At 46.6% G+C, this 23,534-nt stretch overlaps 1 protein-coding gene across 1 annotated transcript; it reads left to right on the top strand.

Annotated features, from left to right (window-relative positions):
• Window positions 1-5,169: 5,169 nt before the first annotated feature.
• GPR6 (G protein-coupled receptor 6) lies at window positions 5,170-6,529 on the top strand. The gene has a single exon (XM_054280535.1). It carries the CDS (start codon window positions 5,170-5,172, stop codon window positions 6,154-6,156), a length of 987 nt encoding a protein of 328 aa, XP_054136510.1. The 3' UTR covers window positions 6,157-6,529.
• The last annotated feature ends 17,005 nt before the right edge of the window (window positions 6,530-23,534 follow it).

Below are 23,534 nucleotides of genomic sequence, written 5' to 3'. Positions count from 1 at the left end.
AGAACAATAAAAGACCTTGTTCCATTGCACTTGATGACACATCTAGTGATGAATGACCTTTGTTGCTGCTGCTTTCTTTCCATCAACAGAACAAGCAGGGCAAGGAAGGAAAGGTTGCAAAATATGTGTATTTAGCTTCAGCTGACTCATCACTAATCTCTAGAAATAAATAGAGTGGACGAGAGGCTAACTTTTCCAATAAGGATAAGCAGTTAGCATACAAACCCACGTGCAGCTCTTTCCACATCCAAAGTTGCTGGCCTAAGTTCCTCCTTTGGAAGCTAAGCCAGCTCCTCTGGCTCAGCCTGGCTGGCTGCTGGCAGTGGACTGATAGGCATGGAGATTGCTAAGCACGTGTTGATAGCTCTCACAGTACCTGTGCCCTTTCTAAATCACTATGGAAGCTCAAGCTTTCAAAAAATCTTCTTGATAAATAAACATCTCTGGTTGGTGAGCACGCAGAAAAGGCATCTCTGTCTGACTAAGCTTAAGAGGTCAAAGCTGCATCCAAAACTCATCCTGTCTGCAGTGGGGTGGGAGGACAAGGAATCAAAGTCTGGAACCTTGCCACTGTCAGCCAAGGGCACAACCAGCAGCTGCTGAAACTGTGAGTGGGGCAGGGGCAGGGGAGGTTGGGTGGGAATTCTACCTCAAAACCAAAATTTCAACCTAAGGTTCAGCCTGAATCCATTCTGGATGACTGGTATTTGTTGCATTATTGAAAGCAGATTTCACCTGTTTATGTGAGGTTTGACCCTGCACTATCTGCTAGTGATTCAGAGACCCCAAAAGACACAGTATCATTTTCAAAAGCACCCATAAAATCCATTGGAGAAACACAACCTTTTTAATGTAAACCAGGATTTTCAACCCTGTATGTGCTAGAAAAAATGTGATAGTTGTTTGCTTGCATTTATGCAGACCCATGTAGCCTTTTCTGCAAGTGAAACAGATTTTACAGACATGCAGGCTCTTTTCTGGAATGTATTTTTATGAGGGGCACAGCAGCCAAGCAGCTGGCAACTTTTCATAAAGGAGTGTGAGCACCATGAGTGCTCCATCAAGAAGAACAGTCAAGGTCCATGTGGGAGACACGATGTGGGGTGGAGAAATGGGACTGTGGAGGATGAGATTGAAATTCTAAATGGTGTTTGAACCCCTCTGAGCTTTATGTCACCAGTAGGTTTTGCAATGTGGCATGTTTGCAGGTGGACACCTGCTGAAACATGAAGGATGAAGCAGAGGGTATCATTAGTAAAAACCTAGAAATTGGTGTCACCAGGTGACTCAGTTCTCAGTGACTGAGTTCACCAAGTCAGGAAAATGATAAACATGAAATGCCTAAATGGATTGCTAAGGGCTTAAAACATCTTTTCACACCAGCTGCATAGACATCTCTGAAATGCCAGTGCTGGTTAGCTCACCATCTGTGTTACCCCCCCTCTCTCCCTCTCCTCCCGCCTTTATTTTAAGATTTCTTTATGTTTGCCAGAAGAAAAATGTCTCTTCAATATTTTCAGCGTGTTATTGGAAAGATAAATTTTGAAGAGAATTTTTTTGTTGGTTCCAACTCTTGCTATGTAAAGCACATTTAATAATACTTAACATTTACTCATCCTACTTATTAATCATTAAAAATACCAGCTAGCAAAATAATCCATAGTTAACTGAAATTAAGTAATCACATATTAAAATTACACGACAATACTGCTCAGCTCTCAGAACAGATGGAGAATTCAAGCAAAGAGGTTTTAAAACATTTGTTTCAGCAACTTTTTTATTTTGTTGCTGCTTAATTTTCAGAAACTGACTTAGATAATTACTGAGCTATATCATACACGATGCTTAGGTATGCACTGCTGGAACACATCTTCTCATATTTATATTCTCCTGTGAGATCTGCAGATCCAGCCTCAGCTAGGAGGGCAAGATGAAAACATCTTGATGACAATGCAAAAGGTCTGACCAGACTTATCTCTCTGCTGTCCTTATGGTGCTGTGGGAATTGTGGTGGCTTTTAGGCACCAGCTTTGTACCTGCTCTTTGAATCCCCTTTTTTCCACACAACCAGTTAAAATTAAGAGCAATCCAGATGGATCACCTTTTGTTGGAATGACTGAGGCAAGAATCTCTACTAAGAAGATAAAAGGCCTTTAATGACAGCTATGGAAATACAAACTGCTCCCAAGGAGGTGTAACCATTTTAATAAGTGTGGAATTGGTCCCTAACCCTGCCAATTGATACCTGGCAACGTGAGGGAGATGAGGAAGATGCACAGCACTGCTCCCTCAGCTCTGTAAGAACCTGACGAGGACTGTAAGAGCATCCTTCTCTTGAAAGGGAAATGAGGGAACTAAAGAGCTGAAAGAACTCAGAAAAAACCTGACACAAGGACAAAGACAAGCTGGACATGTGCATCTCCTGTTCAGCGACACACTGCAGTGGTTGAGCAATTCTTTCTCCGAGTGAAATACATGACCCAAGGCACGGGGTGTGAGACTAGCCTGCTCTCAGGCTAAAAACTCTTCCTTCCTCTCACTCTGAGATCCTAACACTCTCACAAGGTTCCACCACACATGAAATTACTTCTGCCTTGGCAGCATGGGTTCTTAATGTTTTCAGTTAAGGAAAACTGTTTAAAATCCATAATATATATTTAAAAATACACTGCCCTATGATATACATGCTATTGTAGCCAAGACCTGCCACATACTTGTTTCCCAGCCGTAACAGGTTGGTGAAAGATGTGACAAACTGGCCCCAAACTAAGACTTTCCACACCACATCTCATTACGGAAAACTAGAAAAATTACATTTCTCTTTCTGCTATATAGATGCCATAAAATTACTGTTGATTTTGCAGCTTCATAGTGGACCCCAGCTGGTTTGTGTTTGCAAACCTGACTTGCTAAGTTTGAATGGCAGCATTTTTAATCAATTTTGAAAGATGTTTGGAATAATTTATTCTGCCACAGTCATTTTAGTTAATGTTGAAATTAACCACCTCTGTTTGAGAGGTAGACTGGAGGAATTCCTCTGGGCAAATACAGAATTTTACTTTACTTCATATTTTACCTTGCCTTCTGTTGCCTTGCTCTGTAGCAGCTCTTTCCACACTGGGATTCCTGTGATTTCAATATTAATCTTAATCCAAGTTTACATTGGCCATACCTGTTCTGCAGCTGGCAGAGGGCATAGGGTAACTGCTGAATTCTAAACTATAGCAGGGGTACTTGACCGAGTGTTTGAGTTGAGGAGACTAGCAAACCCTTCTTAACTCCACTTGTAACTGGTTTTACTGCAGTTACTAACGCTGTTGCAATGCCTGGATAGGTAAGGGAAAACACAGAAAAAGATGGCAGGACACCCCACAGGAACCATGGAGACAAGTTGTAGTGAAGGCAATTGCTAAATAAAAAAGAAAAAATTTTTACAGCTGAAGGTGAAGCAGAGCCACAGGTTGCCCAGAGAGGCTGTGCAGTCTTCTTCCTTGGGGATAATCAGACTTGGCTGAATGAGACCCTGAGGAAATACTTTGCACAGTTGATGCTGTCCCTGCTCTGAGCAAGTGGTGGGACGGGAGAGATGCCCCAGACCTGACCTCTGTCCACTGGTCCCTTCCAAATTAAGCTTTTCTGAGATCTGTGTTTCAGAATTCCTGGGGAGCAATGGCTTCAGTTGTTTACAGAGGTACAGAGTGTCCACAGTTTATTTTGATGATAGTGTTTAGCCTGCAGGAGGATATTGACAGGAGTGGATGTAATGAGTGCTGACACTAATTCTTTTTGAATGTGCCCACCTTTTACCGTGGCACAGCCTGCATGCTTCCTTTGTTTGGACTGTTCAAGACAGTAAACACATTTTCTTCTAATGTATTTTTCAAAATTGTGCCTAGATGGTTTACATGCTGTTCTCATAACTGAGAGGTTATTTTATTTCAACATTCTTTTGATTGTCAGTCACAGAACGAACGCAGTGTCCTAGACTGAGGTGGGGACACCTTTTGCCTTGTCCCCTAGGAAAGCTGTGTTGCTGTAGAGGGAAGCTACCCACTGCCCACATTTGTTTGACACTGGTTTTGTCAGCAATGGGCACAAGAACGTTATCCTTTGACCACATCAATATGTATAAATATTTTAAAGGAAGGCGTCATGAGGATGGTGCCAGGCTCTTTTTGGTGGTGCCCAGTAGCAGGATGAGGAAGAACTTTACATGGAGGGTGGCAGACCACTGAAACAGGCTGCCCGGGGAGGCTGTGGAGTCTCCCTCTCTGGAGACATTCAGAACACGTTCCTGTGGAACATGTGGACACGTTCCTGTGTCACGGGCTCTGTGCTGAGCCTGCCTCGGCAGGGGGGTTACACCGCGTGTTCTCCAGAGATCCCCTCCAGCCCTGGCGATTCTGTGATTCTGATTCATCTATTCATGCTTTAGAGAGGGAACGTGCTGGCTGCGGCTTGGTTGTGACACACAAAGGGTGAGACAAGGAGAGAGCCGATATCTGCTATGCCCGTGGGATTGAGTATTCTATGGTTTGACCTTATCATTTTGGGGATCTCAGAAAACGGCGCGGTTGCTTTCGGTGGCGAGCAGACTGTCAGCCCCAGAGCATGCACAGTTCAGAGAGCGCAGCTGTGGAACGGGCTTTTCCCAGCTGTTTGGAGCGCTACTCGGGCACACTTCCATCCGCCGGAGCACGGAGCTCCCGCTGGCCTGAGCCCTCACAGCCAGCGCTGCACGGACGGCACCCACCGCGGGGGGACCGGCTGCGGAGCGGGGGGAAGAGCAGCGGAGAACCGGCTCCGTGTGTGTGTCTGTGTGTGTGTGCCCACTTCTCCCTCCCGGTGCCCCGTGCCCCGGAGCCGGGCGGGCAGAGCGGTCCGGCGATGTCCCCGCCGCCTGGGCAGCCCGGCCTCCTCGCCGCCCCCAGCCCAGGCTGCCCCTGCCGGGCCGGGCCCGCCCCTGACGTGAGCGCGGGGCGGGGCGCGGGGGCGGCCGGGCCGGCGGGAAACTTCTGCGCCTTCAGCACCACAGACAGGGCGGGCGCGGTGCCGCCGCCCGGCATGCGCGCCCCGCCGCCCCACAGCCACCCCTCCGCCGCCCCGGCTGCCCTCGCCCCACCGCCGCACCGCCGCCGTCCCCGCACAGCCCCGGCCGCCCCGGCGGCCATGGAGGCGGCGGCAGCCCTGAACGAGAGCGGAGCGGCGGCCCCGCGGCTGCCGGCCGGCGGCGGCAATTCCTCGCTGGAGCTCTCGTCGCGGCCCCCCGCGGCCGCCGCCCTCAACCCCTGGGATGTGATGCTCTGCGTGTCCGGCACCGCCATCGCCTGCGAGAACGCCCTGGTGGTTGCCATCATCTGCTACTCGCCCGCCCTGCGCACTCCCATGTTCGTGCTGGTGGGCAGCCTGGCCACGGCTGACCTGCTGGCCGGCCTCGGCCTCATCCTCAACTTCGTTTTCCAGTACGTGATTCCCTCGGAGACGGTCAGCCTGCTGACGGTCGGCTTCCTCGTCGCCTCCTTCGCCGCCTCCGTGAGTAGCTTGCTGGCCATCACGGTCGATCGCTACCTCTCCCTCTACAATGCCCTCACCTACTACTCGGAGAGGACGGTGCTCTGCATCCACACCATGCTGGCCGGTGCCTGGGGGGTCTCGCTCTGCCTGGGGCTGCTGCCCGTCCTGGGCTGGAACTGCCTTCACGACCGCACCTCCTGCAGCGTCGTCAGACCCTTGACCAAGAGTAACGTGACGCTGCTGTCTGCCTCTTTCTTTCTCATTTTCCTCATCATGCTCCATCTCTACATCGAGATCTGCAAGATCGTCTGCAGGCATGCCCACCAGATAGCTCTCCAGCAGCACTTTCTGACTGCCTCGCACTATGTCACCACCAAAAAAGGAGTCTCTACCCTGGCTATCATCCTTGGGACTTTCGGAGCCAGCTGGCTGCCTTTTGCCATCTACTGTGTGGTGGGGGATCCTGACTACCCCTCTGTGTACACATACGCCACGCTCCTGCCTGCTACCTACAACTCCATGATCAACCCCATCATTTATGCCTACAGAAACCAGGAAATCCAGAGGTCCATGTGGGTGCTCTTCTGTGGTTGCTTTCAGGCTAAAGTGTCCTTTCGCTCCCGGTCCCCCAGCGATGTCTGAGTGACTTTTCTCTGTCAAGCTGCACCCAGTGACAATCTACCCAGTGAACTATTACAGTGCCTGTTCTAAACTTCAAACTACGTCGTGAAGTCGTTGGAAACATGCTTAAGTATTAGCACTTTATACATGTTTGTATCTCGGAGAGTGGTTCGGGGTATGGAGTTTTGGGTTCCCTGGAAAAAAAAACAAACAACAATGTGGTTGTATATAGATTTGCACATCACATTTGTAAAGTGAAGACATTCCGGTACTGCTTGACTATAGCACCTTATTTCTAGCTGCTGACCTGCCAAAACAGTGTTGCCTTTCTGAAGGGCAGAGGGAAAGAAAGTTGTGTTCGTGTCGTGTTTCTAAGTGTGTGTGCTGGGGGAGGGAAGGGGTGGGGATGGATGTATGTGATGTGTGTGTCTATCTAGACTTTGCTGCACAACACTGATAAATTATAACATTTTGTATACAAATAAAAATATTTAAAATGTAATATAACCTGTGTGTTTAGATGCATTTAGAAAGAAGAGAGATGGCAAATTTGCCAGTTGAGCAAAGTCCCTTTGTTTGCTTTTGAAGGCTCCCCATGTAATTCTGCCTAAAGAGATCATCATTCACTATGGAGATGAAATACTGGACCAAGAAAGGCACCTTCCTGCTTGTTTGTTTGTTCTCTTCTTTGGTCTGGCAAAGTGTAACAAAGAGCACAAGCTCTTTTTTTTTTTTTTCTTCCAACAACCAAGGAAACAAATAGCCTAGTCAAATAGGCTGCTTGTTACAGTTATTCACCAGATTCCCAGTAGCTTTAATTTTCAAGTTATAAATTACCTTTTACAGTAATGACCCATTTAAAAATTATTAGACTGTGGGGAAGAGCATTTTCTAAACTGGGCTCTTTTTTCCTATTTTAGTCTAATGCTAAAAGGGAAAAAAGGAAAAGGGAAAAAAAGGCACAGTATTCTTTCTTAAAAGCCTGTAAAATGCCACAATATGTGGGCTTTCCTTATCATCCACGGTTCTGAGGGGAATCTGAATTGTTTCTCTGCCTCTTCTGGATGCTGTAGAAAAATCATTTAAGTGCATCTTTGCTGTCTGCCCGTCTCGGAGCAGTGTACAGTCTTGTGACAATCCCATGGCTTAGTGGCTTCAGAGAGTCCATCAGAGGTCAATGTTGTTCAGAGTTTGGATCACTCCTTCACTCAGGTTCAAATCCAGCAGTGACTGATTTATTCAGATCAGCAGCACGTGCAGCAGATTTCAGGAGTGCTGTTGCTGTTCATTTACTTAGAATTATGCTACACTTACATCTTGGTTATGTTATAGTTTATCACTATGTTTCTGTTTGTATTTTAGGGCTGAAACAGATTCCTTTTATATGTGTGGTACCATATATGAAGTTTGGACTAGTGCTTTTCCCAGTTTATGACTGGCAATGGATCAAACTTCTGCCTGCTGGAGCAGTTGGGTCCACGAGGATCCAACAAGCCTCAGAGAGGCTGTGAATCAGTAATGCTGTATTATGTGCAAGTATTATGAAACCCAGCATCATTTCACTGATAACACAAAGATATTTCATTTAAAAGAAAAATTGGTATTCCAGGCTGCTAGTTCCACTATTTTTATCAATTCTAATAATCACAAATCTGACAGTGTAATTGATGACTACCTTCAGGCATGCAGTTCTTCAGGGAACTGTTGCAGAGGTGTTACAAATATAATTAAAACTAGATTTTGTTATAGGTCAAAATACTTCTCAAATTAAGACCTCTCAAGTTGCTGGTAAAAAAGATGTTTTTATCTCTTTTTTAAGGCCACATCTCATATGCTATGTGTAAGCCAGCAAATAAAAGAGGCCTGTGGCTGGGTGGCACACAGAGTGCTCAAGCTCCTTTCCCCTTGCAAAGCCAGGGACCAAGCTGCTGGCTGGAGCATCCTCCCTGTGCTCTGAGCTCACCCTGCAGAGACCCAGCCAAAGGTGCTGCAACACCCACAACAGGAACTGCTGAGGAAAAGACCAGTGAGTGTCTCAGACAGGTGAAATGTGGCAAAGCTTTCTGTTAAAACTAGAAATTGTGCCACCTACTACACTTTAGCCTCGTAAATCTCTGTCATTTCTGTGTTGACTGGAACAAAATCATGGGAGAGGGTTGCTGAGTGCAGATCCTCACACCCTGGCACTGACCCTGCACCCAGGTGTGAGATGTTGTGTAGGACCTGAGCAGGTTTCTGGGAGCCTTGTACAGGCTCTGAAGACCAGCATTGGCTCTAAAACCCCTAGGAAAAACTTCTTGTCCTTACTTTTAGTCCTTAGGGGGGCAGAATCTGCCACAGGTCACCTCTAATGCAACCTCTCTCCTTTAACCCTGTCTGGCATGGGGGGATTTTCACCATGAATTCATTGCACAGTGACACTCTGTATAAAAATTAGATAAAGAACTTAACTGAATAGAATCCTACTTGAGTAATAAACCACTTAATCGAGGAGTGTAAGCGACTTAGGTGAGTTACTCTTCCAATTTTTGTTCATGTTGCTTTAAATGAGACTTTGTTCCTTTTTTTTCTATGATCACATTTTCAGTTATCACTTTCCCCAGTGATTCACTGTGTCTAAAAAATAAAGCTGAATCGCTTCTGTTAAAAATGTGACACTTTCTAAGTGTTTCCCCAAACATTCTTCTCTTCCAGGAAGAAAGTTCAGATTACAGTGATCTTAGACATCATTTCCTGAGACATTACAGATATTTTTTCTATATATCACATTCAGAAAGATATGCTGACTCATAATTTCAAGGAAAAACTAAGGTAAAAGAGGAGAGAGTATTTTGATACATTTTGGTTAGCCCTGACAGTGGAGTTGATATTAATCCACTTGCAGTAAAATACAGCTTTACTTTTCCAAGTGAATCCACATATACAAGAACACCTGAGTGGAATAACATAAAGGAGGCTACCTAATCTCTTCTGTCCCCAAACAACATCTCATTTCAGGTGATGGAGGAAGTCCAGGGGTTGTGTATAGCATGACACCTGTATTTCTCTTTCTGAGCTTTTTCTTGAAATAGCAGACATTTATTTGAGAAAATGGTGTTACATTTGCAGTGTCTGGACCACAAACTCCTCCTGTTATCAGATGCTGGCACTTTGATCTTGATAATGAAATTATTTGGAGAGATAGAAATTCCTGGAGCCCCATTCCAGTCACTGGGTAGGCAGGCCTTGACTCCCTCACATTCCCAATAGAAGGCAGTCTGGGGGACAATCATGTGTCTGCCCAAGGAGGACTGTGTCTGATCTGCTATTTCCAAAAGTCCATGGGCAACTCTGCCTGCATAGAGACCAGGGCTGCAATGGCAATTGCAATTACTATTTCCTTGTCCCTGCAGGCCCATGGGCTCAAAGCTTTTTATGTTCTCATGTCAATGGTGCAGTCTGCAAGGAGAGAAAACACACTGAGTGAAGTGCAAGCATGAGACCCAATGTTTGGTAGTGGTGCATTCTTTGTAATCTGTTCTGGAAATGGAAATGAGATTTCCTGCTTTACCACTCTCAAAAAAGCTTTGCCGTATTCTGATCTAGATACAATAATGACAGGCATGGTCTAAAGAGCTCCCAGCCTGTTCCCACTGAAACCAGTGATGTTCTATTGCACTTCAGCCAAGATAATGTCAGTATCTCATTACAAAAAAGTTACCATTTTGAGCTTGGCCTCAGCTCCAATCTTCATTAGAAACTAATGGCTCATTACCAACCTTGAAGATCACACTGGACTTGCAATGCCTTGCAAGACCAAATCCCAATTATTTGGCTTGCTTGAAGTGCCTCCCACTGTGATGAGCTCCCTTGTTTCAGCAGGAGCAATTACAGAATGAAGAGCACAGCTCTGGTGAGGAAGACCTGGTTGGGAGCCCATAGGGGCTGAAAGCCCCACACACTGCTTGATTTTCTGTGGGGCTTCTGTCTAAATCCACAGTAAAACAGTGGAAAAGAGACTGACTCTGCAGGCTGCTTTGTATGAGTCACTGTATATTAAAAAGCCAGCTGGATTCAAAATCACAGGTCAAACAAACCCTCTTTATTTAGCTAAGCAAACAAAAGGACAAAACACTTTTGAACCTGAAAAGTGAGTCTGTGCATATTTTTATCAATGTAATGATCCACAGGTACTAAGTAACCCCGACGAAGCACTAGAACCTCTAATCTCCATTCTGCCTCTCTCCCTTTAAAAAGGATAATTTTCTATAATGAGGTAAAAATAATTTCTGATATTGCAGCTGCTCCTCAGCATTTCAGCTAGCTGTTGTAGCAGTTGTTATTAAGAAGAATAAAGGACAAAGGGAAACAAACAAAAATGTGTTCTCCTTCTTACTGCTTTATGATGAGATGTGTGACTTGGAAGGAGTGACCAAGCAGGTGAGATTCAGCTCTGCGTGGAGGATGAGCCCATCTGGATCTCACCTTACTTGCTGGGTTGGCTTGTTTGGGGGACAGTCTATGTTGTGACAGTCTCCCCACACCCTCATCCTCCTCGAGCGAGCTCCTCCCTTGAAAGCTCACAGAAAGCAGCTCCCAGGCTGCTGCATTCTGCTCAGGAGTGCCTCACAAAAATCCCCTGGGTAGAAAACCACTATGCCTTTCCCTGCCCTCTTGATGCTTAAACTCTTTCTTCTGACTACAGAGGGCTCTCCCAGGGACAGCATTCCCCCAGTGGCAGCTCCATTTATTGAGGGCAGTAACTCCAGTGTCCTGGAAATAACCCAGCTGCTGCCGGGGCAGCTGGAGAACGGCAGAAGCGCTGACTCAGTGCTGACGGTGGAGGTGGCAGCCGGTTCAGCGGAGGCAGGTCTGCTCCTGTCAGCTCTGTCTGCTGCAAAGAAAGGACAGGAGGCAGCCAGAGGTGAAACAATGGTCAGGTCTCTGCGAAGGCTCCACAGGTTGCAGCAAAGCCTCACAGTGAAGGGCAGATTCTCACTCTTTTTAAAATGAGTTTACTTTGTTGGCATCACAATACAAGTGGTGGGAAAGAAAGAGCAAGAGAAAAGATGAATGTGCTTGTATCTGGTCAGGGAAAGTGTGCAGTGCTTCACTGTATGACTCAATGCACGGGGGCAGCTTCTGCAGCAGGTACCTCGGGTACATTGGCTGGCTGTGGTGTAACCTTCCAGCAATGAGGCCACACACAAGACAAAAGACCAAAAATATTTCTTTGCTGCAGCATTGTTCGCGTTATCCTCAATCCTAGACCTCTTGAACTGAAAAATGCAAATGCAGGCAGATCTCTTGAGCTGCCCAAGATACCATTCAGACAGTGAAGGGAGAAAAGTAGTCCAGATTCAACTTTTGTCCTGCTTTGAACACAAGTAAACTTCAAGCTGCAAAGGCAGACTTGGCAGTCGCCTACAAGACAACACCTTTTCCATCCCCTGCTGCCCTCTGTGCCCCTGACACAAGATGCTGGGGTAGAACATCTTTGCACTGTCCCTTTCACCTTCCTCTGTGGCACAGGCTCTCTCTCCACCTGTGCAAGACTGGAGTTATATCCATACAATAGCACATTTTTAAGGATGTGTCAGCACTTCAAAGTGAGAGTAAGATGCTCAGGATAAGAATTAGGAAGAGGATTTAAGCACCCATACTCCTAAAGGTGGGCCTGTCAGTAATCTTGCTTGCTGAGTGGACACACAAATACCAAATCAAACAGCTGCTCTGTGCCTCTATCCTCTGTGCCCTTATAGCCAGGCAGCAGCACGTCCACAGAGCACTTTGCCAAGCAACACCAGCAGCCTGGAAGCTGCCTTTCCCCACTACACTTGGTAGATTGAGGTGTCTGTACACCTGTGTTTTCCACCTGGCCTCATTTGCTGGGAAGGCACAGGAATACCACACAGGATAAGAATTATGCAGGTTTTCTGGCTCTGCGCTGTCCAGCATTTCCACACACTTAATTCACTCCAGCAGGGAAAGGGCTGAGCTGGGACACTGGCACAGGGAGGTGTTTGTGTGCAATGGAGGTTGATCAGCACTGTTGGGAGCACTTGCTTCTCTAGCAGGGACAAACTGCATGCTATGCTTCAGCCACAGAAGATGGATGGGGTCAGGAGGAGGCAAATTGACTGAACTGGGGGAATATTTTAAAGTTTAGGTTCTTTTTTTTTTTTTATGCTACTCACTCTCTAGCTCCTGACTGGTTTAAAACAACGTTGTTTTTCCAGAGAAGATTTTCTCCAAGCAAGCTTCCTGCTGTGCAGTTGTTTCATTTTGTAGTTTAATTGAAAGACTGAGATTATTCAGGAAAGAATTGGAAAAGAGTTTTGAAAATTGAGCTTGAACCTTTTGTCTTTTTTGAGATAAGGCATACTTTGTGTGGATCAGTGCTCATTTTATCACCACCAAGAATTTGGTATGCATAGTAATAATATATTTAAAACCAAGGCAGAAGGAGTGGTTCTGGAAATATTCTACAAGTGGTAGATTGTCTAAATAAAGGCTTAGTTTCCTGTGAAAGTAATTAGATCTATGACACTTCTTGAATGACTGAATTCTTTTTTTTAATCAGCACCTTTGCATCACAGAGAGATAATGTGATTGTATACCTGCAGACAGATACCATTTGTCACTCCTACTTGTTCCTGCTTTTTATAGAAAGGAGCATGTCTATGTAATATTATGATGCTGTCAAAAGAAATCTGGTCTGATGGAAAATAAATGTGTAAGTTAATATGGGGATCATGCTACATTCCAATATGAGTCTGACTTTTGATACTGTGACCAATTTTTGTTAGTAAGTAGAAAGCTGGGTTTTCCTCAAGAGTTTATCTGATTTTGCCAAGCAGAGGTGTATTTTGTTTTAAACTTCATTTTGTAGTCACAAATAAGGAAAATGGGAGGCAAATAAGGAAAATGGGAGACAAATAAGTTAAGGCTTCCCTCTTTCTGCTCTTGCTGCTCTTCAAATGTCTCAAAGAAAATTATTAATGTATTGAATTATGCTGCTGAAATAAATGCATCAGAAAACCTTTTGCAGGCAGAGTTTGGGTATGGAGTGTGTTCTGTGCAGCAAGCACAAACCCAAGACTTTGAGTGGCTCCCTTACTTGGGCATGGCTGAGGATGGACTCCTTCATCCCAGGGATCTCAGCTGCTCCGTGGATGTCAGAGGCCATCATGCGGGAGACAGACATTAGCAGAGCAGCCCATTGTATGAGGCCGCACTTGTAACACTGGAACAGTGGGCTCTAACAGCAATCAGATACTGCCTATTTATGAACAAGAACAGCTAATTGCATTATTTTTATTTTGAATGAAATTGGGAAGATTAGAGCACCTTGCTGTATTTGCTGTCACAGTGTTATTTCCACATGAGATGTGCTTGAGGGAAATAAAGGCTCTGCAGAGCCCCCCAGCTCTCCCAGCCATGCTGAGGTGAATGCCCTGCTGCTATCTCATCTACTGGAACCCACAGCTATGTTAGCAGCACACAGCTCTTGTTGTGTCAACCAGGCCACCTTCGTCTTTCATAAGACATTTTTAAAAGTTGGAAAAGGCTCTGTCTCTGCCTTCATTGCCATTAAAACTGGGACATTTTGCCAAACAATAGTGTTCATACTATTGGTCAGACCCATAAAAGCTTCCTAACAATAACAAACAGGACTTGAAGATATCCTTCAGGAAGCCCAAAGGCATGACAAGCCCTCCAGAATTATCCTGGCTGTAAAACAGCACATAGTGGTGAGGCAGGCTAAGCCTTCAGTGCTTAGAGCACTCCTCCCATGCTGCCATGCTTGCTCTGAAATGAGCACTTGTTATTTTATCTGAGCAGACAGAAACACTTTGGATGTGTCTGGTACTTGACGTGGCCATGTCAGTCCAGCTTCTCTACAATGCAGGGAGCAGAACAGATTTGCTGCCCAACCACTTGTCTGCCAAGCTACGTGGCTGTTCCCACCTCTCCAGTGATTCCCCAATGCCTCAGCCAGTGCTGAGCAGGGCACAATCCCCCTGACACCCCACCCCCATTTCATCCCTGCCACAAACCAAGGGATGTGTTGGTAGCACTCAGTGCTGAGGGGGCTCCCAGGACAGTACCACAGGAGAGTGCAAGGTAGGAAGGCATCTGGTATTGCTCTGTGTAGTCATAAGTGACAGCTGGACACCTGTGGAACCTGTGCTTTGTAATCTTCCTCTTCTGCAGGGCAGAAAATGATGGTATGGGAAGATGAGATAGCAGTGAAATTGCCTGAGAGCTACCAAAGAACATGGGAAAAGTATTTTTTCCTTCTGGAAAAAGGTATCTGCTTACAATGCACAGATAGGATGCCTGCCTTCTCTTCCCATTTTGACATCATCCATATGCTTCTGTTATTCCCATTTATCTGTCTTCTTCCCCTGACACTCCCTTCATGTCCCTTTCTATTGGAATATGAATCCCAATATTATCAGTTAGATGGTGCCTGGGCCAGTCTGACCCTCGCTGCTGGGCCAAAGGCAGCAACTGTGGTGTAAATCACCCCAGAGATACCTTGGCTGCTGGAGATTGCAGCTGGGCACTGAGCAAGTCCAGGCTTGTCAGGAACTCCGTTTACCTCAGGAGAGAGAGCTTCTGGCGATGGTGAAGAGAAAAAGGAGAGGATTCCGCTGGAAGGTTTAATGTCCAGAAGTTTATTCCATGGTTACAGAGGTCTGGACGGCAGCAGCTGCTCCAGCAGAATGAAAAGCACATGGCCTGATCACCTTTTAAGCTCCCGGGGCAGGGGGAGGGGGGGGACAGGTGAGCACCAACCAGGTGAAAGGGGCGGGGTCTCAAGGGACAAGGGACACCTAGACATAGGCCAATGACCCCTGGGCATAGGGGCATCTTTTGAACTTGACCAATCACACGATGCCTTGCTGGAATGTTAAGCAAGGGGGCGAGGGGGAAGGGAGAGGCATATAGGCACACCTGGGAAAGGGACCCAGAAGCTTAAGACACACCGCAACACCTTTCTTTCCCAAAGGTGACCTTTCCCTGTCTCTTCCCTGAAGACCCTGTGACAATGGTCATGTTTCCTGCTCTTGGCATGTGCTGCCTTTCCTCAAACACATCTCCCCTTCCTTTTCTTTTCAGATGGCATTGCTGCTGCTTCCCTCAGAGGGGTTTCACATGTGAGGGGCTAGGTAAATTTTAACTTTCTTTCTACAAGTCTCCTCCCTCAGAGGGGTCTGCTCCAAGGGGAGCAGTGTTACTTCTGTGCCACTTTTGCTCTTGCTGCATCTGGGGAAATCATAAATAATAGAGATCTGTGGGCCAGTCTGGCAGAGAGACAAGCAAAAACGACTGCAGCTGTCAGAGCTGCAACTCACTTGTCTCACAGTGCTCCTTAGAAACACCTGTAAGTGACTGGTGGAGTTTATTTCCTGCTTTTGAGGTGAAAAGGCACAACAGAAGTGATATTTTTCAGGAAGCCCTTGCACTCCTAAGGGTTTCAGAGTGAGCACTGAAGGCTTAACCTGCCTCACCTCTATGTGCTGTTTTACAGCCAGGATAATTCTGAAGGACCTGTCATGCCATTGGGCTTCCTGAAGGATATCTTCAAGTCCTGTCTTGGGGGTGCAATAGGCAGGGCAATGCCCCGTGGTTCATTTTTTCATTGCCCCAGGGCAGGACCAGGACAGGTAAACGTGGATGTAGCAACGTAGTCCCACCGACAGAGCACAGCCCATATGAAGGCACACTCAGATTAATCTAAAACCACCCCATAGCTGCTTTTACACATATCAGAGAGGTCAACCAGACCTTTTGGTGGAGGTAAACACTCACCCTGCAGCAGGTGACCTCATCTGGCTTCTGGTGGTGTCTCCCATTTGATATGGACACACAAGCCTGGCTACACCTGACGGCAGGAGCAGAGGGCAGAGATCAAAATAGGCAAGATGGGGAGGGCAATCCAGCTCAGAGGACATGCAGCTGCTAGCTCCAGCACAAGCCCCTCTGTGACTCCCTCAGGGAAGAGGGTGTCTTTTCTCTCCTAGCTGTGTCACACAAACCCCAAGTCTGGGGCAAGTGGTGGTGCTGGGCTGCTTGGAAACCGTCCTCCGCACTCTGCTTTGCTGCCTCTCAGAGAGGCTCCAGACATGGTCTGGAGTTAGCTGGCATTTTTAATCACAAACTGAGACTGAGAAATACACATTTATGTCCTTGAACATATCATCCACAGGCAATAAAAATATCTTTTAAACAACCTAAGGCAGATTTTATATCATCTTGCCTTTCGCTCCATTCCCAAACGCCTTAATATGATGTTTATAACTTTGTCTGTCCTGGTATCACCTCTCTTTGCTACCACATAGAGGCTGTTTCTGCTTCTTAAGATGACTCTCAGGTGGCCTCCCTTTAAAATGTATAACCCTGTATAAATCCATGGCAGCAATTTCTCGGCTGCTGCAGCTCCTGGGGCCATCGATTGGCTGCAATGTGCTCGCTGTGCTGCGCCGAGCCAGGTCCATTCCCCCACTTCACCCCAGCCCAGGTGAGGGAAGAACTATTGCTCTGCTGCTTTCCCATCGAGCTGTGCTTCCCAAGAGCTGCTGGCACACTCCATCCATCACAGAGCTGCTGTCTGTCTGCAAGCTCCTTTATGCTGTGACCCAATGGTGGAGGTTTCTAACTTTTGAAAATGTTTCTTTGTAGAGAGAGCAAAACCCTCTATGGTTTATCTTATTCTTTCTGGCTTTAATTGCTAAGGTCTTACTTGAAGCTGATAGAGACAGCACGACTGAGGAATCTGCAGAGCCTGGGAGCCTTATTATTGCTCGTTTGTGCCTTGTTTGTGTTTATTTTTCTTTCTACAAATATGACAGCTGCTTTGTGAAAATATCTTTCACAGCTACAGTGAAGGAAGAAAGCCTGACACAACCCCCTCTTCTTCTGTGCAACCTCTCAAACGCAAGGGAGGAGACCTTCATTTGGGTGAAATTTCTGTGTAAAACCCCCTGGGAGGGGGGGAGCTCTAAAAGCACTCACTGGGGGAGTGCTGCCAGAGTGGGAGCTGTACTGAGTCACGGGTGTCTGTCTCACCCAAAGTGTGATTCAATTTTCTCATTAATTCCTTGGGTGATGGAGCAGGGACAATACTCACTCAGTGGGCAGCTGTCAGACATCAGGGAGGGGCTGCAGTTACCCCAGAGGATTAACTTGGTATTCAACATGATCTTATCAAGTCTGAAAGAGATTCTGGGGAAAAAAAACTAAAGGCATTTTGTTAGAGGCAAGCACAGCAAACCAGTGGGAAATCAGCTGTGGAAATCCAGAACAGCTGTGTAGGAAACACACAGAGGAGTATCGTGAACTGAGCTTGGTCAACAGCTTCTCCTCACCACTTGTGAGGGGTCAGGGGAACTCCTCCAGTGTGTGAAAGCTGCTGTAAAAAAGAGAAGAAATCTTGTACATCTAAAATCCATGCTTTGTAGAACAATGAATGATGAGCTTAAATGACAGCAAGGAGGAGTCAGGCTTGACACTGGAAAACTGCCAGAAACAAAGGAGCACTGGAACAATCTCTGTAGGGAGGTTATTCTTCATCACTGGAAATCTCCCAAAGCAAGTTGCAAAGATCCACCTGGAACAGCACAGAGAGAATGATCCTGTCTCTAGAGAGAGTGACAGGTTGAGTAAGCTTGTGCAGTCTCTACCCGAACTACTCACGTTTGTTACAGCCACGTGTACTTCTTTAATTTGCAGTTTCAGTAGCAGTAGTCAGGTGCTACAAATGCCACAGTTCTCTCCTCTCCTCTCCTCTCCTCTCCTCTCCTCTGACTTTGTGATTACTTTCCAATTTACACAAGGTCAAGACAGCAGAATGGAGCCCATATAAAGCAGAATTTATTATAAATAAACATGGCAGGCTTTCCCCCCAAAATGTTTCCTGCACAGTGTCAGCATCTTATTAACCAAGCATTGAATTCAGCAACTCTGAGGTTGCCTGTGTATATACATATCTTTTTAAATCAGCTTTTCTTTTGTTGGATTTTGTGCAAGCCCATTGCCAGGAGAGAGTGCTACAAATCATCCCTCACCACAGGAGGTGCTTTGGAACACTTCCTGTAATTACTGCTCCCAGCTGATTAAAGAGAAATGACTGGAGTCTGAGGACATCTGTACCTGCAGGTACCAGTCAGGGCATTCTATTTCATTGAGATGCCATGCAAAAATATTGTGGAGTAAATCATCTTTCCACTTAGCTAGAACTGAGTTTGGAAACTGATGGCAAAAAAAATAACTCAGGTAAATGTCTCAGGTAAAATGTTTTCTATGCAAATGTTCTTTGTTCCAGGCCACCTACAAACTATGTGAGGGAAGGGTTACTGAACCACTGCAAGCTCCTAATACCAGACTGCCAGCCCCAGACCTGAGCCCTTCTCATTTTTGTGGTGTGAGCAACTGCGCACCAGGCAGAGTGCAAGGCCCACAGTAAGCAGGGTTTGGTGCTATCCAAAATATGAAAGGGTGGAAGAAAATCTTCTTGGACCCTCATGTCTGCAGTATGTGCCCTGTAGCACTATGGAGACTGCAAACTAAGTCATAAAAATGTGGCTAGACAAATGGGGCTAAATTCTAGTCCATGTCATTAGGACACAGACATTAACTATAATTAATGGTGACTGACAGAATTAGTGGTGTCTGACAGCCGAACTGAAGTAGGAGTGCACGTGCATTTGTGCACAGGTCAGTGTCTGCAGCCTCAGAGGACAGACCTCATGGCTTTGACAGAAAGGTCTGGATTGGAGGGTTCTTAAGGGATCACCCAGGTTCTGTCCTGCTCAGGCTGCTCAGGGAACCTATGGAAAGTAGCAGAAAACAATGCCATCCCTCTGACAAACTCTGGCCAAGTTTTGCTGAGAAAGCTGAATAAAGCAAAGTGTCTTGAAAGTCACTCCTTATAATTGCCAAACGACTCCACCACCTACTACAGCTGGTAAATAAAAGCAAATAAGGGAATCAATAAGTAATAATATAGCAAATAAGCTGATGAGTGGGAAGCTGCATGTGTTCATATGGGACAGATGACATCAGACAAAATCAATAGCTGCCTTTGTCAAAGTTATAGGCTTGGTGGTAGCTGTGGATATTTATCCACATTACAGTAACTTTCTACAAAGAAGCAGGTACAAAACCTGGGGAAGTAATCTGTTCAGGCAATCGTGCTGCCAAGTTTGAATTGGACAAACTTGGTTAGATTAAAAGAAAAAAAAAGACAAGAATTCAGTGTTTGGGCTCACTCACTCACTCAGGACAGAATAAGGATCAGAGCCCAGACACTGTCCAACATCCATAAAGCTGTAAAGTGCACTGATCACCCTGTGCAAAACCCTACTCATTCACCACCCTAAGTAATTATTGCCTAAAGACCTCTATATGGCTTTAAAAATCTGTGTTACAGAGCAAGTTCACTACCCATTGATCTTTCATTTTTGGCAGTGCACACCTGTAACACTCTGTCTCTATTCTCTCCACTGAGCACACCCAGGGTGCTGGTAACCACCTTCAAAATGGTCATAGCAAAACACATGGGAGACATGTGGGATCCACTGCCAAATAAAATGTTACCTTCTTGATATCCTCTTAGAGCATTTGCTTTTGTGTGAACATCAGGTTAATGCAGACATTTAGCACAGCCATGTGACTGGAATAAGAGTTAATGTCATATTACAATTGGTTCTTTGTGTCAATTTTGCCCTGAGGAGAAAGGGAGACATTATAGCAGTTTCTTTATGTACTATTAAAAAATTCTTCCTGATAGGAAGGTATGTGACACAGCAATAGGTGCAGTTGTCAGCAGTAGGAAGACTCTAATCTTCAGATAACTAGCCAAAAGAAAACTAATAGTTTAGCTAACATCATTGGCATCATTTATTGCAGCCTGTAAAAGGAAAATCTGCTCTTGAACAAGCTGCCAATATCTCAGGCACCGATACCTCAATATCTGGTCACTAATAAAGGTGCAGTCCCAATGTTTGCACAAAAACCTTTGTGAGAAGGGGATCAGTCACTTAATTTAAAGTGACTCAGGGGCTGTTTGCCTTCCCAACCACGTTTATTTCTGAGCAGTCCAGCCCCTTGGCTGAAGCTGTGCTGGGTCATGCTGCAGCTCATCCCTGCTCCACTTGTCCAGGGTCACTGAAAGGAGCAGGACAGGCACAAACTACCTCACTTTATACAGATTCACTGATTTCTCTTAGTGAAATGCTTGTTCTGCTGGCTCCACACAGAGAAGCAACTCTGTGAGCCATTCTCCGTGGACAAGCAGCTTTCCTCGGATGGAGGTCAGGACTTGTGCTGTGAACATGAGATATAGAGGTTTTAGTATCATCCCTGCCTTCCTCTTCTTCTTCCCAGGTGTGGAAAGAGCCCTTCTATGCAGGTTGCTCCCCCCCAGATCTGGGGGTGCATTGGGAGGGGATTGCTGCAGCCCAGGGATGCTCCTGCACTGGGCTGCCTGCTGTGAAGGAAAGTGTTACAGGAACTTTCTGCCTGGGCTCTGAAGGACTGTATTCTTTTGGAAAACAGAACTCAGGGTTTATCCAAAGTCATCTGGGTGCTGTTTCTTTTTAAGAGAACTCTCCAACTCCCTTGGATCTGAATTGATCTGTGGTCTGCAGGAGCCCAAACATGGCACATGGAGAGCAAGGAGGTGCTTTGGTGTTTAGGAGCACTTTGTGCAGCTGGTAGGACATGGGCTGGTTGATCAAATAACCCAGAGCAGCAATAGCTCTGCATCAGGGAGGAGCAGACAGGCATTGCTCCTGCATCGGCCGGCCTGCTCTAAAGGGAGGGGTTGCAAACATTTTGAAGAACCAGCCCAGATCCGTGTTTTACTGTTTTCCTGTGGTTTATGGCCTTCCTATTGCTTGAGGAGATGAGGGTTGTGGGGCTGTCACCCCTGGCTCCACCCTCTGGGGGCACAGAGGGGTGGCTGTGGGTCTGGCTGATGTGCTGAGCCCAATGCAGGTCCCTCCTCAGGGCAGGCTCCGTGGCCCTGGTGGTGCAGAGCTGCTCCCAGAGTGGCAGCAGTGCCATCCCTTCTCCCGAGGTGCCCAGAGGAGAAGGATTTCTCCATCACTCTGGGGGCTCTCACAGGGCTTCTGCAGGACTTTTTCCCCAGTGAGCAGGGGACTGGGGGGACTCCCAAGGCAATCCCCATTCCCTTGAGCAGGTGGAGGCCCTGGTCGTGCTTCCCATGGGTGACACGGGTGACCTGGGAGTGCTTCCCTCTGATGGCACCCTGTTCTTGCTAGGACTGGGGTGAGCAGCAGCCTGGACCCTGGGATGTTGCTCTGGGTGGTTTGCTGCCTTTTTGCTGCTTCTTTTAACTCCTTCCCTCTCTCATAATAAGGAAATAAAGAAGGAAGTTGGGGGTCAGGGGCAGGGGACGGAGGGGAAGCAAAAAGAGTGAAAAGAGGAGAGCTATAAAAGCAACTGTGGAAACCCAGGACACCAGGAATATTTCTCTGTCTACTCTGCAGTGCCCTGACCCCTAGGGCAGCACTGACTTTGACCCTCATCCATGGAGAAGGTTTCCTAGACTTTAAGATAGACTAGAATCCACAAAAGTGTGAAATAGATTATAGAAAGTAGTGTAGGAGTATCACTCGGTGAGAAATTTAGGTTTTGAGATTGTTAGTATGTTGTGGATGGAAGCAAGATGGAGAGCACAGGGTGAAGTCCTGGGTTTCTTCTTCATGCTTCTTCTTCCTTCTGCTCCATGGGTTTGGGTGGCATTTTGTAATTGGGCAGAAAAGTCCACATTGCTGGCTCTTTGGGATCAGTTATTGCGTAAAAAGGGAAAATAATCTAGGTGTCAGCTGTTAATTGGTTAGTTTAGTCTTTAAAGACCTTGTAACAAGAGATTGTTGGCCATTTTGTGCCTGCTAATGAAAAGCTGCCCAACTCACAGTAGTGAGACTGTTTTACTGATGAGAAATAATAAACATCTGAGTCTGAACATGAACTACTGTCTCAAGCGCCTTCAATCCACACCCAGAAAATCCGACAACTGGGACCCCCACAAGCGACAAGTAGCAAATGGAAAGCATGGCATACTTGGACAATAAGCCAAAAGGATTAAAAGGTGCTGATTTTCTCTCGCGCACACGCCGTGGCTGGGCAAGGCGCTGCTCTCCCCCCGGCGCTGCGGTGAAATGCTGCCACCTCCCGATGCGCGTCCCCGCCGCCCGCTCCTCCCGGCGGGAACCCGGGGGATTTTTGGGTGCCGGCATCCAGGTGGTGCTCGGCACGGCCTGAAGGGGTTTGTGGGTTTGTGGTGAGCCCCGGGGGCAGCCAGCTCGCTGATAAAGCAAAACCGCACACACACCTTCTCCGGGCACAAACAGCGCAAACCGAGACGTCAGCTGCATCCTAATTTGTGGTGGCTCATCAAATATTATCTGACCGTGGGTGTTAGTGAAACAGCAGAGGAAGAAGCAGCCTTTCCATAGCAAACTGCCAAAAGGAAAATATTTCACTTTAAATAGCATTTCTTTCATTATAATTACCATTTAATTATTATTCTTGCTCTGAAATAGGATAAATGAGAGGGTAAATGTGGTGATGAATAGCTCTTACTGGTCAGCATAAAGGGGCATGCATCTTTCTCCTAAAGACATATGACCTGCAAAGGGAGAACGGAAAGTCCAGCATTCCAAAGGGTGGCCATGTTGCACAGGCAGATCCAAGTCTACTGGTGCATCCAGCTGCCCAAAACACAGAGGCTGAAACACACCCGTGGATATTATGGCAGGAATGGGGACCACTTCTGAAGACACTGTCCCTTCAGTGGGGTTCTCCTTTGCAGAACACAGAGGGGCACAGAGTCAGGATGTTTCATCTGCTGGGGCACTTGGGAACAGCCAAGGATGCACTTTTCCATTCAGAAAGGGACTCTTTACTAGTGAGGGGGCTAATGTAGACTCAGGGACAATGGTAATGTGGATTTACGACAAAGGTTAAAAGGCTTTAAAGGCTTTAAAGTGAAAGAGATTAGACTAGATATAAGGAAGAAATTCTCCACTGTGGGGCTGGTGAGACACTGGAACAGGTTGCCCAAAGGAGCTGAGGGTGCCCCATGCTTGGCCGTGCTCAAGGTCGGGCTGGATGGGACCTTGCGCAGTCTGGTCTAGTGGAAGGTGTCCCTGCCCATGACAGAGGGATTGGATGATCTCTAAGGTTCCTTCCAACCCTACCCACTCCTGTTCTATTACTCTGTGAAGGAACAGTACTGCCCCATATTTGGGCTGGGGGAGCCGTCATGGCTGGTACTGACCAAGGGGACAGCATGCTTTTCTGGAGGCTCCCAAAGGGATGTTGGTGGTGCCAACCCTTTATCCCAGAGCCTGGGTTTGGCCCTGCACAGTGTCATGATG

This window comes from Melozone crissalis, unplaced genomic scaffold (assembly GCF_028551555.1).
Source record: "Melozone crissalis strain CALT ecotype California unplaced genomic scaffold, PUWL_Pcris_2 ptg000027l_1, whole genome shotgun sequence".
Taxonomy (NCBI): Eukaryota; Metazoa; Chordata; class Aves; order Passeriformes; family Passerellidae; genus Melozone; species Melozone crissalis.
Note: the sequence above shows the minus strand (reverse complement) of the source record. Positions and strands in the feature narration are given on the sequence as shown.